The sequence below is a fragment of the Chrysemys picta genome, chromosome 23, assembly GCF_011386835.1.
Source record: "Chrysemys picta bellii isolate R12L10 chromosome 23, ASM1138683v2, whole genome shotgun sequence".
NCBI classification, from domain to species: Eukaryota; Metazoa; Chordata; order Testudines; family Emydidae; genus Chrysemys; species Chrysemys picta.
Window position 1 is genome coordinate 15340014 of NC_088813.1, and position 18624 is coordinate 15358637.

Genomic DNA, 18624 nt, shown 5'->3' on the forward strand with positions numbered 1-18624 from the left:
AGTTTGAGAACCACTGATCTACATCCATTCGCTTTTAGGTCACCCCTCTGATGTTCCTACAGTAGCACACCCTTCTCTGGTGCTGCTTTGCTTCCGCCACCCTTTGGAATGAGCTGGGTCTGGATTTACATGGGACCCAAACCCCTCCCACTGGCAGCAGCCTCTGACAGGATGGAGGGGCTGATTAGAGCCAGCTGGGTCACATCCTGTGTGTCATTTTCAGGAGTAGCTCACCAGCACCAGCTGCTTCCCCACCCCACAACCACGTAAGAGTTCTCTCCGTCACAGTGACACATCGGTGGTCAATTCTGAGGATGGTTTTTGTGACTGGAGTCACCCGTGTAGTAGGAACTGGGCTGAAACCACCAAATATTTTCACTTAGGCCATCAAATGGCCACGTTAATTAACGACCCAGAGGGGAAAGTCTCCTTATCATGTTTGCCGATGACCTGAGCCATCCATTTCACCCTGGTAGTACAGACACACAAAATCTAGCCTTGTGGCTAACCTAATGCACCTCCTTTTGTTGGGCAAAAATATACACACACATCGGCTGCAAGTTGTCATTTGCCATGATACAGACAATCTGGGATGAAACAATGGATCACATTGCTGATGTCTGTGAGTAACACCTGTCCCTGGGTCAGCAGTGAGGAAGGTTGGTTTGGGATTAGGGCCCTAACCTAGGACTTGAGAGACCTGGGTTTAATTCCCTGTCCTGACACAGACTTCCTTTGTGACCGTGCACTACAGTGTAGACACAACCTATGTAAATGAGAGGGATTCTCCCATCCGTATAGGAAATCCACCTCCTCAGGAGGCAGTAGCTAGGCTGATGGAAGAATTCTTCTGTCAACCTAGCGCTGTCTACATGGAGACTTAGCTACACCACTCACGGGTGGGGATTTTTCACAACCCTGAGCAACGTAGTTAAACCGACCTAGTTTTCTAGGGCAGACGAGGCCTTAGTCTCACTGTGCCTCATTTTCAGACCCGTAAATGAGGAGAGAAATACTTCCCTACTCACGAGGTGTTGTGAGGATAAATACATTCAAGGTTATGAGGAGCTCAGATCCCACGGTAATGGGGGCCATATAAATACGACAGAAGAGATTAATGAAACATTTACGTTTCCTGCTCTGACAGGAACGTTCCTCCCAGTCCAGGGTATTTCAGTGGAGTTTAACATTACCTCCCGATCTTTCTGCCCAAATCTTTCTCTCTCCAGCATACGAGCGCTAGTCAGTAGGGAGCTGATGTCAGTACACGTTAGGTTAGGCCAACAACCTAATCCTGCTTTGCACTAGTAGGAAATCTCTCTTTCCAGTGAATCTGTGGATAGCGTGTCGGGGGATTCAGCCCACCTCGCACCGAATAAATACAACACTCAAATAAGGACAGATGTTTTCCGGCGAGATGGCTTAGCACAGTAGCATGGAACTTGTAATAATGCTCCCTACAAAAGGCAGTTCTTTGTGGTTAATATAACACGGCCTAGATTTGTCTCCCTCTATATGAGTCTTGAAACTTGTAAATGCAGATGAATAGAATAGTGGGCGCTGCACTGCTGAAGAGCTCGGGTCTGGCGTTTTGCGTTTAAATAATTTTTTTTTGTATTTGTTTTTTTGGCAAATCAGCCTTGACACTTAGACACACAAAAATAATACGAAGAATCTCGCGCATCCTCCGGGTTCGTACTTGCTGCTTTACAATGATGTGGATAAGAATGGAAGTTTGGCTTCAGGGAGTGACCCCCTGGCGTTCCAGCAAATCTCTGAAACGGAGTCATTTTCCCCTCTATTAATGGATGTTTCCAAACATTTCTGCACATTGTGCAGTGTCTGCTGCTCTGTGGGGTGTCGGAAGCTGCCAGATTAGAGCCGCATCTCTATCTAGCTACCATAAGACACAAAATATTTTCCGTTTTTTTAGGGGGGAAAAACAGCCTCTTAGCTGGTCTGTGCGGATATTTCCATTACCTTTTATCAATCTAAAGAGCACACTACATCATTTACATAAAAGACTGAGACCTTTCTCCACCTCTCAGCAAGGACTTGCTAGCTGAAGTTGCAGTGATATTACTATTTTTACAGACTATATACTTTACTTACATGTTTATTAGCAGACTGCGAAGCATCATGAAACAATGAATACTAAGCTAATGCATGCAAAGAGCAGAGAACATTTTGTGGTGTGTTAATGTTGCTTTTATTTATTCTGTGTGCAAAAGACAGCCGTGAGCAATGCGTCTCCCAGATAATAGTGAGAATTGGGAAGGTTTGGCTCTACAGAGGCTTGTGATACCAGAGCACTGCAAATGAATGCATAGTAGCAACACAAACCACACAGTGCCCATGGACAGTGGGATGTTGTTTCACAGACATCACACAAATACACAGTCATTTGCAGCTCTCTCTCTAACCCCAGCAAGGTACCCCAACCACAGACATTGCTGAGGTTCAGTTGCATTTCTTGATCTAGAGTTAAAGAGAGTCTTTCCACTGATTTCAAGGGGCTTTGGATCAGGCCCTAAATGATAACTACTGGTTGGCTGGCTGTCTAGTGACCCATTTGGAGAGTTGAGTCCAGTTTCCAAGGGGTGGGACAACATGTGTATCTATATCATTACAAACAACACTCCAATGGGCAGCCCTGTTGGCAATCTCGGGCGAATGGTCAAGGACTGAAAGAACATGAAGGCCAAGCTTCTTCTCCCGCCCTCCTGGGGATGGCAGGGGACAGGGTAGAGAGTAGCCTGGTGGAACGCCATATGGCTGATGCCCGTGCCGCACAGTGCAGCTTCCAGGGCTATTAGCCCAGTAGCTTTCACCAGCAATGAATGCACATGAAGACATACAGCAAAGGAGAGTTGGATAGACAATGATGGGGCTAATCAACAAAGTCTGAAACTCAAGAAGTTTGGAAGGGTTGGTAAAGCGTCCAAAAAAGGCCGGGTACCCAAGTTGAATACCAGACTGAGAGAAAAACATTTCCTTTAAGTTTTCCCACTACTAACCAGCCATTCACTTGTTTAATCCACACTGCAAATACCACTTGGTTCATCTCTTAGCACTACTTTGGAATGTCCATATTTAGCCAAAAATTACAGGTAAGTTCCTTGTTTTATCCAAATGACTTTACCCATCCCTGATGCTGATGCAAATTCAGTAATGCTTTGCTGGGTCTCGGGATGGCTAGAGGTTGCTAAACCTGCCCTACAAGCTTTGTGGACACAAATAATGCAAACCTTTTTCTATGTCCAGATGTGCACCACTCTAAATATCTGCCTCATCTCTCTTTACAGATCTCACATTTTATCCCAAAGACTCAAGGCTGTATCGCTTCCCAGAGATGCTGCTGACACTACTTCGACTGTGGGCAGGAACTGTCCCTTTGTCCTGTGTCTGTACAGCCCCTAGCACAATGGGCTCTGGTCCATGAGCAGGGCTTCTGGGTGCTACCACGACACAAATGATAGCAATCATTAATAAACTTCAAGATAACTGTGGATTTTGCTTGATGAAGCTGCACAATTGCTTTTCGAAGGGGTGTGTTTCAGTCAATGGGTAATTGGCTAACCCAGAAGGAAACATTCAGAATGATATTTGTCTTTTACAAGTGTCTCCATACATTCTCCAGAGTGTTACTTTCCAACAGAGGAGAGAGAGGCATTACCTTGAGAACATCCCCTGACTCCAGTTCAAAAGTCCTGGCTTTCAGCTGGATTCCCTTTCCTGGCTGGGTCTGGATGGAGTAGATGCATTCATGGTTGTTATTGTAGTTTATTGGATAGTTGGGGGACAACAGAACCCCTTGAGTTCCGGTTACAGATGAGCCACATTCAGCTGTGGGAAGACACAAAGAAACATTTTAATAACCATATGGAAATACTCGCAATATGTATCTGAATCCCTGCATGTTTGTGTATAGGGCACTTGGTCCCTTACACACACCCCAAATCCACATTGCCTTGTGCTCTCTCCAAGTGCAACTGGCATTTCCGCAATGAGCAGGGCTGAGCGAATAGGGTTTAGAAAATTCTGCGAATATTCAGATTAAAAAATTAATCCTAATACGACCGTGTCTGGTCTATGAACATTCAAAGAGCTGAGCTTTACTAGCGCAGCTATTTGCAAAAAGAAAAAAAAAAAACAGTTTAAGCTTGGATGTACCATTCCTCACTGAGGCCCTGATTCAGGAAAGCACCTATGCACCTGCCTAACTGTGAAATCGACAGGACTTGAGCACATGCTTAAATGCTTTCCTGAATCAGGGCCCGAAAGAACATTTTGAAGTGCATGTTACATTATGCTATTCAACCATTTGCCTGTCTGCTTATACTAGTCACCCGACACACAAAAAACAAAACCAGACCCCTTCTATTTAACTAACTGACACAGACAATATTTCATAGCTCAGCCATTGAATAGTGGTAACAAACTCTTACAACGGTAAAGGCTAGTTGTGCAGGAAAATATGCGGAGTTGAAATTCACAAATAATTTTAAATAATAACCAAATCTGTGAATTTCACAATCTTCCCAAAAATAAAGTTGAAGACAGAAAACAGGCAAAATCCGAGACACTGTTCATTGGTAATTATGCCCTTAGCTCTAGTGATACAATAGCAGATCGGGGATTCACTATCTGACATTATTTCAAAGCCTCCTAATCTTTTACTGACCCAGCACTTCTCTCCCCAACCTTGCCGCTGCCAGCTCTAGTAATTTCAACAAGGAATGGGAGAAGCTTGTGGAGATATGAAGGTTTTCCCACTCCCTCATATTCATTTTTTGGTTCCCAAACTAGTCCAAGTTCACTCACCTTTGTTTCCTCCCAAAATTTAAGCCCAGAGATTTTTCAAAGACGAGTCACTTGAACCCCACCCCATTTTCTGTAGGTGAACAAAAGCCAGCCCCCTATTAGGGAGAGAATTCATAGATTCATAGATTCTAGGACTGGAAGGGACCTCGAGATTGCAGAAATGCTCAGCTGACCCTGACAGGCAGACCAATAGACAGGATACAGACTATATTTATTTTGTCATTAGAATTTCTCTTTGCTCCTTTTGTCACACTCCACGTTTCCACTGGGTTTTCTCCCCTACTCCACCTACTTGGGTCCTTTGTCTACATCGTCTCCTAATACAAACATGAACCCTGTAGCATTTCAGTTCAAGCCAAAGTTTGGATTCCACAGTGTCTGAATGGCTCACATTTTCAAAGCAAGCTACTTTCCAGAGGAAGGATGGCCTTGGGGTGACGACATTGGATTGGGACTCAGAAGTGGGTTTAACTCCCAGTGTGACCCTGGGCAAATCTCTTAATTTCTCTGCGTCTCAGCTCCCCATCTATAAAGTGGGGATAATAATATTTCTTCTGTCTGTCTTGTCTATTTAGATTGGAAGCATTTCTAGGCAAGGTTTGTCTCGTATTATGGGTCTATACAGCACACGGCACAACAAGGCCTTGATATTGGTTGGGGGTCCTGGGTGTTACTGGAAAATAACACAACAACAACAGCACTTGAGAAAATGAGGCACAGAGGAATTAATAAGCCTGATTTTCTGGGGTCCTGAGCAATCACTGCTTCTACGGACTCCCAAAGGAAGCTGTGAGCACTCAGCGCTTCTGAAAATCAAGCTGTAAGTGGCTTATCTAACAGTGAGCCCATGGAGGAGGTAGATATAGAACCTGGGAGTCCTAACTCCTAGTCCTGTGCAGAGCAAGTCTGGAATCTTCCTTGCAAAATGCTGATTTATGAAAACTGAATCAGTTTGCGGGAAAGGGTCAGCTCTGATGAGCCTCCCAATTCGAAAATTTGAACAAAGTTTTGAAATTGTCAAAACATCCCGGTTGACTTTTTCTAATAAAAAAAAAAATCATTTTGGGGCTTGAAATGACTTTTTGTTTATATTGTTTTGTTAATTTTTACTAGGAGAAAAGTAAAAAATAATTTTTAAAAGGTGAAAAGCAAAAGCAAACATTTTGAAACTGCTGAAATGACACATTTTGACTGACCCAAATTTAAAAAAAAGGAATATCAGTCTGTCGGTGGGTGAAAATCTTTGAGATTTTGTCTTTTCAGTCCAATTCAGGACAGGAAAAATTTTTTAAATCTCAAACCTTCTCACAATCTGAGAAAACCATTCCCCACCCAGATGTAGTCCTGCACTCTCACCATAAACCACAGCCCTTTTCTTAGAGATCCTATCACTACATAATACCCAGAACATTATTATTAGTTCCTTGATCCCTACCTACTCTTTGCCACACCAGCAGCAGTTTCAGCATTGCATCAAGTAGGCTGCTGTGAAGACTAATCAGGGCAAAGAATTGGCCTTAGCAGGCTGCAGTGAAATCACATTGGCTTTTGTTATAATCTAATGCACATGGCTTTCAAAGTTACTTTTCTCCCCCCAGAATTAAAAAGAACCTTTCATTGACACATGCAATCTATTGTACAAAGCAATTTAAGAGCCTGGAGATGTGATGGTTTCAAGATTCTGTGCATCAGATACCATTAAGCAGCTATGTTCCCTCCCTGCTTGCACCTTTGAATACATTTCAAAGCATTAACAATCATCCAGGCTGGCGTTCACCCTAGAACAAAGCACCTCCCCCTGCCATCGTATCTTTCAGGTATGTCACAAGGAATTCACCCGAGACTCTCAGACGGAATTGATCAGGCAAATATTGATTCAGATGCCTGCAAACCTGCTAGGTAGCTTCACCCTGCGTGTTAAGTCTGTACCTTCGCAAGGGAACCGGCTTCTGTGCTCCCCACCTCTTCAGACCACTGAAGCTACTCTGTTACTTGGCTGGCCTTATGGTTAGTGAGGTCCCAAGATCCCAGTGAGGGCGGTAAGTCAAGCAAGGCACTGCCTTTCCTCTTTGACCCGGCTACTGGAGGGCAGGGGGATGAAATTCTGGCAAGGGCTTGATTTTTCCTCCTCTCCAAACCTACTACCAGAGAGCGAGATAGGGCAGAGCCTCCAAGGGAAATGGGGCCTACAAAAGAGTGTTGCTCTAAGTAGCCACTCGCTTTGCTTTACTTGTGTCTAAGAACCGCCAGGCCTCTTTTGCATCACTCATGGTGATCCATTTGCAGCTTGTCTCTCCAAAGTAAGGCACAGGCAGGCTCCTAAGGGAGCCAGCAGCGTAAGAGCAGGTAGATAACACTGAGACTAGCTTGACGTAAAGCTGGTGTCCATGCAGAAGAGAGGACCAAATACAGGCTGAATAAGGAAGCATTTGTTCAAGGCAATGTGTGAAAGCTGGTACCAAACCCTTCCCCTGTAAAGGGAAAAGGCTCTCATGATCTCCCCTGAGCAGTGAAGGCCCCAAGGGCATCCTGAGACATTTACAGAAACCACAGAGCCCGCTGAGTAACTCAGGATGAAGTCTACATGGACATGTGACTAGAGCAGTGTCCTATTACTTCCCTCACCTCCTATTAAATTAGAGGGTGCTATTAACACTAACTAGGGATAAGAAGACTGAGAGGGGACATGATAACAATTTTCATGTACATACAAGGTTGTTACAAGGGGGAGGGAGAAATTCTTCTTCTTAACCTCTGAGGACAAGAAGCAATGGGCTTAAATTGCAGCCAGGGCAATTTAGGTTGGACATTAGGGAAAACTTCTCAACTGTCGGAGTGGTTAAGCTCGGGAATAAATTGCCAAGGGAGGTGGTGGAATCTCCATCATTGGAGATTTTCAAGAGTAGGTTGGACAAACACCTGTCAGGGATGGTCTAGATAATACTTAGTCCTGCCATGAGTGTAGGGGACTGGACTAGATGACCTCTCGAGGTCCCTTCCAGTCCCGTGATTCTGTAAGAGCTCAGAGAGCCAAAGAACTACTAGGTCTTACACATTTGCCATAGGACCGTGACTCCTCTTGGGCAGCCCCAGTTTTCAGCGAGAGGGTTGGTCAGTTCCGCTGGGCTCCTATCTGTCCATCCTATTTCCCTTAACCGTAGCCTGGGGAGCACTTGATCACAGTGCAGAGGGCTGGTTCTCCATGGCACTTACTCCTCTTTTAAAGAGGTGGTGTTAGCATAGCCAAAGGAACCACATTATATCATTCAAGCAAATATCCACGAGGAATGTCTGCGGATATTTGCTCAGTTGTAACTGCTGACCCTAGTCTCCCTCACAAAAAGTATTTCAGCACTGATTTCTTTACAGGAAAAGGCTGTTGCATGCCCTCTGCAAATATGTAATGTAGTAGCAGGTGATGGAAAATCAGGCATAAAATTCCTGACTGTATTCTTTTACACAAGGCTAACACACAGTTGAGAATCTGATTACCAGCATCCTGGAACTAGTCACCCAAACACCAGAGTTCCCTGCAAACCATCAGACAGTACATTTGATCCATTATTATAAAACCAACATGTTAATTTAAAACCAGGAGTAAACCGGATAAGTAGAAGCCATTATGTTTGCTTAGCGCTGATGTCTGTGGATCGAATTGAAAGCGGTGTTATGACTCCTTTTGATTTCTATTTTCCTGATTAGCTTTCCCTGCAACCTGATTACTATGCGTGCCCCAGAATGGGTGCTTGTCATGGCAGGATGATGTGACTTTGTGACTGGGACATTAAGCAGTGCTAGGAAATGGATTCAGCATGACAGGACTCACAGGCAACGCGCTGCAGACTGCAGAGACAGCCTTGCTCTCTGTGGGATGCCGTCTCTGCCTCGGCCGCAACAGGTTCCTCACGTTTATAGACAGACTCGAAATGGCAGGATTTGCCAGACTGGAAGCGGCGGGATAAATGGATCAGGGATTATCTCTAAAGCAGAGGGCTCTCAAACTGCATGCTTTAGCCCACTGGCAGTCGGTGGAGGACTTGCTCATGGTCTGCAGGGAGATGGCTGATAACCCGGTGTTGGCTGTTTATTTCTAACTGTCAGATTGCGTTACAAGAAACTAAAACATGTACATGAAATACTGCCCTAGGATCACTCCTCTATGTAAAAAATTGCTGTCGGTGCCCCAGAGATGATATGCAATGGCCAGTGGGAAGGGAGGGCAGGGATCAATGGGAGGAGGAGGAGGCTGGTCACTGGGTGGTGAAGAGGGGCCAATGGAAAGAAGACTTGGGGGGTGCTGGGCAAAGGGAGGGGAGGGCAGGGGCCAATGGGAGGATGAGGTGGGGACTGGGCCATGGGAGGAGGTTGGGGGCGGGGCAATGGGAGGGCAGGGCGGGGGCATAGGAAGGGCAGTGTTTTCCAGGAGACAATCTCTGTATGAACTCCTGGTCTGCTCGCTTGTGGGCGTCTCCTCCTAAGTCCCCTGTGCCCCACGTTTCCGTGTTCTCTGGGACTCGGTGGAAAGGGTATCGTTTTCTAGCCATCTTCACGAGACTTTTCATCAGGGATGCAGCCCCCCCCAACCCTCCCCCCGATACCCTATGATTTACTTGCTGCTCCGTGGACTGTCTCCAGAGCTGCTGCTCACTCCCTCTCCCTCCCTGCCCACGCGGTGAGCACAAAGACGTGGCCCTGGGGGGGAGGGCAGGGATGTCGCACGCCGCCGGCGCACGCCCCTGCCCGTTTCATATTACGATAGAATACGTCGACCAAGCAAAATGAAAGCACATGACCACCTACCAACACACCTTGGCAGAGGCGAACTCCACACACGCCGTCTACCCCCCAGGCAGGTGATGCGCGACACGCCCTCCAGCCGGTACCCGGGGAAGCAGGAGAAGGTCAGCACGTCCCCCACGCCGAACTGCAGGCCCTTCCGGATGCTGTAGGCCGGGACCTCGGGCTCGTCGCAGGGCTCCAGGTCGTACTCTAAGGAGGGGTACGAGGACGTTGCGTTAGGGGGTGACTAATCGGGCTCCCCTCCCCCGTCCACAAGGAGCTACAGAAATGATGCACTGGTGACAACAGTGCTCGGTGTTATGATTGCAGCCTGGGTGTAATTCATGCCAAGGCAAAGGGGCCGGCACCAGGCCAGCGCAAGACGCAAGTTCCACTTAAACCCTCAAAACAGGGGTGAGTTTCATCCTAGGGGAGCAGTCAACAGCGCTCTAGATTTAACCCGACACTGGGCCTCATTCTCCATCATTGACACCAGATTCATGTGAGTGCACACCACCACCAATGGTACCAAGTCAGAATGGAGACATTTTCTTCTCCCATTGGACGGGTGTCAATGACATGGGAAGTCAAATCCAATAGTTCTTTCCCATCTTCTCTTCTTCCCAAGAGCCCCCCCTTGGCACCCTTGTTGTATTCAAGTCTGCATTGCTCTCTCTCACACCTGCTCTATTCAGTCAGCCTGGAGACAGCACCTACCCTACATTACTGTCACACCTTTCATCCTGAAATGATGGCGTAAAGTGCCCGACAGACTGCAGAAACCACTGAAATGCACCCACCTCTGGGGTGGAATCCAGAAGCCAACTGACATGCTGCACCTTGCAAAACAGGATGTGAGGAACTTGAACCAAGGAAACCAGGGGCAAAAATGCCACTTCTGTAAAATGCCATAGAGATTTTTGACTTCCTGTCTGCTCCATTTAGAGCTAGCTTTTAAAAGTGTCATCCAGAAAGACACACATACAGTAAGTTGCTTGATATTCACTTTATTTGCTTTAGTGGAATGAGGCTGGATTCATGCGACTGGGACTTCTGCTGCTTCTGAATTGCTAATCCACAGAGTGAATGAGACAAAACATCCTGCTAAGGGACCATGGAAGAATGGCTAAGCTGCTAACCGGAAGGGCATTTGCTGTTAAAGCAGGTTGGAAAATATATTTCATTTGCCACAAAACATTCTGAAGACAAACATTTTTCAACGAATTGTTCAGGTTTTCGTTAAAAAAGAAACCCCCCAAAACAAAAGTTATTTAGTTTATGACAACCAAAAATTAAAAAAAAAAAATATATATATATATAGTGGATTCCCATTTTTAGCTGACAAACAGAAAAAAAACCAATGTTGACAAAACTCCTGAAAAATATTGATAGAGAGGGACACATTCTTGTGCAAATTTCTGTTTGGTCAAAAGCCATGTTTCATCAAAATGTGAATGAAAACTTTTTTGACTAGCTCTGTTTGCTGCGGGGGTTTAGGCGGAACAGACTTGAACTCCTGGTTTCAGAAGCCCTAATACAAGTATTTAAAATCAATGCTTTGTTTTCTACCCCATCCATAGCAGCGCACAAAGGTACACTAGGTATCTATGCCTAGAGAAATAACTGCAAGCACAGCATCAGGCATGATCACCACAATTTTTGTCACTTTTCGCCCCATCAGGCGGTATTTTGCAGCTGTTGCCTTCAAAGCTGAGGAGGTACAGATAAGATATAGAACCGTGATTTTGTTCTGTACAGAGTCTACCATAATGCATGAGGCTTCTGAGGAGCCAGACAGCAGCAACTGTATTTTCAAAATGCAGTGCCATCAAAATGCGCACCTGGGCAAACACACCAGAAATCACGGCCACGTGTTCAGATGGGCAAGTGCAAATCACCCACCTCCACACTGTAAAGGGAGCTTACACAAGTCAAGTGACCATTTGCATGTGCAATCACCTGTTCTGCATATGCAAATATGCATCTGCTAAGGTCTTTATCTAGCGGCACCAGGTATATTTTGCGGGCAGAGCAGATGTTTGTATATGTGAAATTTGGTCTTAGGGAAACCAGTCTACTGTACAATTACATGGGACCTGACCCTGCGAGGAAGGTGGCATGGTCTGGTGGGTAGGGGACTGAACTTGGTATCATGAGAGCTTGGTTCTGTTCTTGGCTCTGTCACTGATCTACTGGGTGACCTAACGCCAGACACTTCCCCCCTCTGTGCCTCAGTTTCACTTTCTGTCTTTTGTCCCTCTTGTATGGATTGTAAGCTCTTTGGGGTAGGGGCTGACTCTTACTGGTTTATACACAGCCTAGCACAATGAGACCCCAGACTCGGTTGGAGCCCATAGATGCTACTGTGATACAAATAATGAATAAAGCAAAGCGCTTAGCGCCCGCCAGCTCCACTGAGATGAATAGAAGCATCAGGCCCAAGCCGTTTCAGAGCTCTACATCCCTTAATGCCCTCCTAGGCTCCAGGGTGCCTGCTTCTATCAGCGACTCTCTTATTACAACGCCTTGAGCAAAGAAATGCACCGTTCCAGCTTCCCAGCAATGCCATCAAGCTAATCTAAAGGCTGAGGCTTTGCAAGACATGTATTCTCTCTAAGATCAACCAGGACCAGCTGCAGCTGGCTTGATGAAGTGCCCTTGGCATATGAGCAGGGCACAGGACCAATGTACCAGGAGACCAGCCAGGGGACAGGAGTGACCAGCTAGGCTCCTTTCTCCAAAGAGTCCGGATTGCTTAGAGTCTCTTTCTAAGGCATCCCATCTGCCACCGCTTCCTGGGCTGAGAATGGACCTGCTGTGCCCTAGCAGTGATTCTGATTTCGTATTCCGGGAATGGGGGTATTTGGAGCAAGGAGGGCTGCAGACAGAGAGGAAACTGGGTTCCCAGGAACAGAGGAGAAAACAAAAAGCCAGTTGGGAGGGGATGATAAATACCAGTGCAGAGGGATTTAATTTCAACAGATTTAGTCCACTGGCTGATGCCATGCAAGAATGAAGAAATATAATTACACAGGTACATTTTTATTAATATTGTGCTTGCATGGATCAGAAGACACGGAATAAAATAAAAAAAAGGGAAATATCCCTTAAAATTTCTGATTTAAAATGAAGAATGGATGGATGGATACTGGTCCCTGTCTAGGGATCCTAGGAGCTATGGTAATACAAATAAAATTAATCATCATCATCATCATCAGATGGCTCAGGGGAATGGGCCTTTTATATTTGGTCATCAGTTCGATCTTGGCTCAGGTCACCCTGATTGCAAATTGTACAGCAGCCAGGACTGAACGATCATGCGGAGAGGGACCCTGTAGAAATCCTCGAAGCACTTCAGTTCAGGGCTCAGGTGCATCAGTGGCGTGAATGTGGCTAGGCAGAGGATTGATCTCCAAGGCACTTCCCGCCAGCAAACTCAATTTGTGACAAGAATCAGTCTTTGCTCTTACCCAAGAAGGTGATGTTGAATCCCTCATAGGACATGGAGAAGTCCGAGACGAAGCGGATCTGAGCGGAGAAGTTCCCAAAGAGCCCGGCGCTGATGGGGGGAGGCAGGCGGGACCCGGTAAGCTGTTTCAGCGGCTGGGTGAAGCTGCCATTTTCGGTGATGAGCAGGTAGTCATGGCCGCTCTCCAGATGAAAGGTGTGAAAGGTGAAGAACACACCTGCAGGGAAGAGAAGGGAGGAGCCCAGCTCAACAGGCGTTTCTACAGTGCCCAAATGCCCAGTGCAGCCTGTTAACCTTCCTGCTCCTCAAAATAGCAGTTCAACACCCGCCTCCCCCCAAAAAGAAAAAGGAGACTGAAAAGATTGGGAGCGTTTACTTTAGAGAGGAGAGAAACAGGCAAAGAACAGGAGAGACTCAATGCCTAAGGCTCCTGCAACTGCAGTGAACTGATGCGGTGAGATATACCGAGATGATCACAGCAGGTGATCCCAGGCCCCATGCTGCAGAGCAAGACGGAAAAACTAATGGGGGTCAGGAAGATGCTTTCCCTGGAGGCAGGTTATGCCAAATCTGCAGGGTTTCCGGCACCTTCCTCTGAAGTAGCTGGTATTAGTGCCGGTGAGTGACAGGATACTGAATTAGATAGACCCTGGCCTTATCTGGTATGGCAAGTCCTATGAACAAGAAAGATTCTGCACTCTCCTCCTGACAGCGTACGGCCAAAAGAGAAATTAAAACTGAATCAACAACAACGACTAAAGCCAGCTGAAGAAAGAAAAGCTCTCCCCTCCTCCCCCCCCAAACCTAGGTTTCCATAGTTTGAACAATGAAGCTGGAAGGCTTTGACCTGGCCACATTTGTTAAGTATTTAGAGGCAGCAATGGATTTTTTAACATCTCCCTCACACCTACACACTCGCAAAAACAGCTACTATTTCTAATTTCCACAGAGGCCTCCAGCTGGGTGATTTCCACGCTGGAAATCAAATACAATTAGAAACCCTTCGTTTACGAAAAAAACCCTGCTGCAAAAATGGCGGCAGCAGCAGCTTTTGGGGAGACAGGAAAGGCGGGCTCCTATCTCCTATGTCACATAAACTATCCAATGAAGTTAACATGCTAAAGCAGGGGTCGGCGACCTTTCAGAAGTGGTGTGCCGAGTCTTCATTTATTTATTTTATAAATTTAAGGTTCCGCGGGCCAGTCATACATTTTAACGTTTTTAGAAGGTCTCTTTCTATAAGCCTATAACATATAACTAAACTATTGTTGTAAATAAGGTTTTAAAAAAGTTTAAGAAGCTTCATTTAAAATTAAATTAAAATGCAGAGCCCCCCAGACCGGTGGCCAGGACTCGGGCAGTGTGAGTGCCACTGAAAATCAGCTCACGTGCTGCCTTTGACATGGGTGCCATAGGTTGCCTACCCCAGGGCTAAAGAAACATCAAGCAACAAATAAACCCCTTTTGCGCTGATACAGCTTCTTTCATCCAAAGACCTCAATGCACTTTCCAAACATTAAGGACCAGACTGATATCCAATCTCATGTTGACTTTTACTGTACACCACGCATACACTGAAATCAGTGGGGCTCCTGGTGGATTAAATCACTACTCAGAACAAGAGTATCCCAACCTGGATTCTAATCAGTTACAGTTGAACTGTAATCCCCTTTAGTGACACAAGTAGCGCCCAGTGGCACAACAAAGGTATTTCATTAAAAAACCCTAATTGACAATGGATGAATTGCCAGACTGGATCAGGTCTGATGTCCATCTAGTTCTGTCTCTGACAGTGGCCAGCACCAGATGGGTCAAAGGAAGGTGCAAGAACTCCACACAGTACAGGGCCGGCTCTACTGTTTTTGCCGCCCCAAGCAGCGTGCCGAATTGCCGCCGTGGACGGCAGGGGCAGTCCGTGTGCCGTTAGGGCGGCACGCGCGTTTCCGCAGCAGCGGCAATTCGGCGGCAGCTTGTCTTCAGCCGGAAGACAGAAGCCACCGAATTGCCGCCGCAGGCAGCTGAACATAGAAGCTGCCGCCGAATTGCCACTGCCACGGAAACGCGCGTGCCGCCCTAAGGGCACACGGACGGCCCCCGCCGTCCACAGCGGCAATTCAGCGCGCTGCTTGGGGTGGCAAAAACACACGGCGTGCCGCCCCTTGCAGACTGCCGCCCCGAGCACCTGCTTGGAATGCTGGTGCCTGGAGCCGGCCCTGACACAGTAGGAGATGCAGGATAATCTGGTTCCCGCGTGAAGTCTCGTCCTAATTTCTAACAATTCAAGATTGGGTAAAGTCCTAAAGCGTGAGATTTAACATCCCTTCCAAATTTTCTGTTGGCATTCAGTACTATTGCTCTGGATATTAAGAACATAAGAGCAGCCACACTGGGTCAGACCCAAGGTCCATCTAGAGCACACGAGGGGAGTAGCTACCAGCGCTGGTGCACTGTAAACTCTGCCACTTTACAGCGTTGCAACTTGCAGTGCTCAGGGGGGTGTTTTTTCACACCCCTGAGCGAGAAAGTTGCAGCGCTGTAAAGTGCCAATGTAGACAAGGCCATAGCCTCTAATAGGCTAAAGCCATAGGGCTGACTACAGACTCATTTAAAAGAAATTTGCAATTCTGACGACACCTTTGCTCTGGTCTGAAATTGACTGCAGCACAAAATGTGTCAGCCTGAAAGCAAATTTCTTTTTACCAAATCAGGGGGAAAAGAAATCATTTTGGTCACTCAGAAGTTATCAGATTAAAAACAAAAAAAAAATCTTTTTTCAGACTTAAGTATCTTAAAAATTAAACTCTTTTTAAACTGAAATTTTACAGCCCATTAGTCCGTAATGTAAATTAGTGCCTTTGGGCATGTAAAAAAAGCCATTACAACAACACAGCTGCTTCCTTTAGAAAACGAGTGTATTGCTCACATGCAATAAGCAGAGCAAAAATTCAGAAAGATCTGGGAGCAGATGACTCATGAAATTGGTATTTGTGCTGCAGAGTATTTCACTGCTAGTTTAGTGGTCTAGCTGACTGGGAATCTGAAGATTTCAGTTCCCTTTCCAGCTCTGTCACTGAGTTGCAATACCCTCCACTGCTCTGTGACTCGGTTTTCCCTTCTGTCAAATGGGGATAATGATCCTGCGCGCCTTTGTAAAGTGCTTGGGATCCACAGATGAAAAGGCGCTTTATGAGAGCTAAGGTGTTATTTTCAACCCAGAACACGGCAGGAAGAAGGACCAAAAGTTACCACACAACAGCTTCTGTGGCCTATCAGAAGAATTGGTGTTTCTCAGGCCAGCTCCTCCAGGAAATCATTAATGCAGTTGGCCTCAACTGGCATAACGTTTGGCAGTCTCAACACAGCAGCTCAGAAATAAATAAATGGGCATCAGGGTCAGACTAGGAGGGGGGAGGGAGGGGCGGGGCTCTTCCAGACTCCAACCACAAAATGAGCCCTGCCCCCGCATCAGAGTTACCAAATGAGACAGTACATTGTGAAGATGTTTAGAATATGATTGTGTTTGCTGTGCTTGGCACTGCTGAGGTCCCTGGGGGTGTGTGTGTGTGTGTGTGTGTGTATAAATAAATTAATTATCATTGGGCATCTGAGTTAACTCCTCCCTGAGGTGTACGGGGTGGCTCACTCTTCTCTGAGCTATTCTTCCAGTCTCTTTGAAGACTCATCTGCCTCAGTCACACTCGAGTCACGTTTTAAAAGTTTTCTTTGCAACCATCACAGCTAGAGACCAACTTTTTTTTTTTAAAGTTGCAAACTGAGATTCTGGAGAATAAGGCTGCATCTTCAGGGAAGGGCTGGTACGGTATAAGGGTGCGTTCCTGCTGGTTTTAAGCCCTAATGGACTTAGGAAGTCAGCCTGCTCTCGTATAGAGACTGTCCCTCCCAATCTTGGACAGCCTTGGCTTTCAGAAATCAGGGCAGCATGTTGAATGTCCTTGGAGAAGCAAGGGCGAGCCTTTTAGAAGGAATAACAACGATGAAGACAATAAAAACAATGAGGAGTCCTTGTGGCACCTTAGAGACTAACAAATTTATTTGGGCATAAGCTTTCGGGGGCTAGAACCCACTTCATCCGATGCATGAAGTGAAAAATACAGGAGCAGGTATAAATACATGAAAGGATGGGGGTTGCCTTACCAAGTGGGAGGTCAGTCTAACAAAATAAATCAATTAACAGCAGGATACCAAAGGAGGAAAAATAACTTTTGAAGTGGTAAGAGAGTGGCCCATTACAGACAGTTGACAATGGGAATTGTGCCTGTTTGACGCTAAGACTCGGTTACTTTTTACTGATGCTCACACGTATGGTTGGTGAAACAGAGCAAAAAAGACGCTCCACGTGGCCCAGGTTATAGTTTAAATTAATGAAAGGGGAGGGTGAGGGACCAATCAGCTCTCTTCCTCCCCCAGCTGACCAATGAGTGGCTACAGCTGCTGGAGGGAGAGGCGCCACGCCTGCATGCACGCAAGTGCTCTCCTTCCCAATTCACCTGGGGCCATCGCCAATCTCCGCTGGCCCCACCAAGCCCCACCTCCCACGGAGGTGGAGGGTGGCATTAGCGCCAATGTAAAATAACGGTATGACCTGGATTATGAAAGAGGCTCTGATAGGGCAATTTGTTTGAAGATGCATTATAAAACAAGGGTTATAGAATTCCATGGCACGACCGAAGGGCTGAGTTTGGACTTAGCCTGAGGAGAGGGACGGTGTTTCATTTCAAAGGGGATGTAGTGTGTGGGAGGAAAACAGTGATCAGAGATGGTGAGATCCTTGATGTTCAGACTAGAAAGTATCACCCCTATGAGAGATCGGCAGATCAAGGCTAGGGCAGCAGATGTGAGCAGGAAGACGGAGCGTCTAGGTAAGCCCCAGGCAATGCCTGAGTGAAAGTGAGCCCGCCCCACAGGAGAGGAGGTGGGATTGATAGGTCACTGAAAAATCATCCATATTAAATATTTCACTGGGGTCAGTGCGAAGCAAAGAGCCAGTCTCAGGGAATGCAGAGGGAGAAAGGGAAGGGTTGTGCCCTCGGGGGCACCGTGCAGAGTGGAGAGCTGAGAGGGGAACAGGCAAATGTGCTCGCAAAGCAGGAGAGAGGCCAGAGCCACTACTCTGGCAATGAAATGAAGAGTTTATTGCTGGTGAGAGGCCAGGCTGACAGGTCCTGAAGAGGACACTTTTGGGAGTTTGGCACAAACCAGGGCAAGGCAAACTGCCTTGGTGCTGTGCCACTGCCCTGAGCTAGGAGTGGCAGCTCAGAGGGAGTAGATGGCAGTTCTGTCTCTCTGGACCATGAAATCCTTTTCTCTCCACTGAGACAGCCCACGCGGGGGCTCAGCTGGCCAGTTGCAATAAGAGCTGGGGAGATGCCCCACAAAAAAGCATGGGACTTTTGCTATTGACTTCCATGGGAGCAGGAGCTGGCTTGAGATTTTTACAACAGATCTCAACAACCCCTTCCGCATCCCAGAACAAGGGATTTCGCCTTAAAAAGGAGGAAAGAGAGAATGAAAAAGAAAAAAAACGAAAGAGG

General features: G+C 46.6%; 1 protein-coding gene across 1 annotated transcript in view; it reads right to left on the bottom strand.

Annotated features, from left to right (window-relative positions):
* Nucleotides 1-18624, bottom strand: part of CSMD2 (CUB and Sushi multiple domains 2) — a 563976-nt gene that overhangs the window by 174132 nt on the left and 371220 nt on the right. The window contains exons 20-22 of the mRNA XM_065576901.1: nucleotides 13074-13289; nucleotides 9625-9813; nucleotides 3677-3846 (exon numbers count right to left, since the gene is read on the bottom strand). Coding sequence (XP_065432973.1) covers nucleotides 3677-3846; nucleotides 9625-9813; nucleotides 13074-13289 — 575 coding nt within the window. The remainder of the gene's footprint in view (nucleotides 1-3676; nucleotides 3847-9624; nucleotides 9814-13073; nucleotides 13290-18624) is intronic.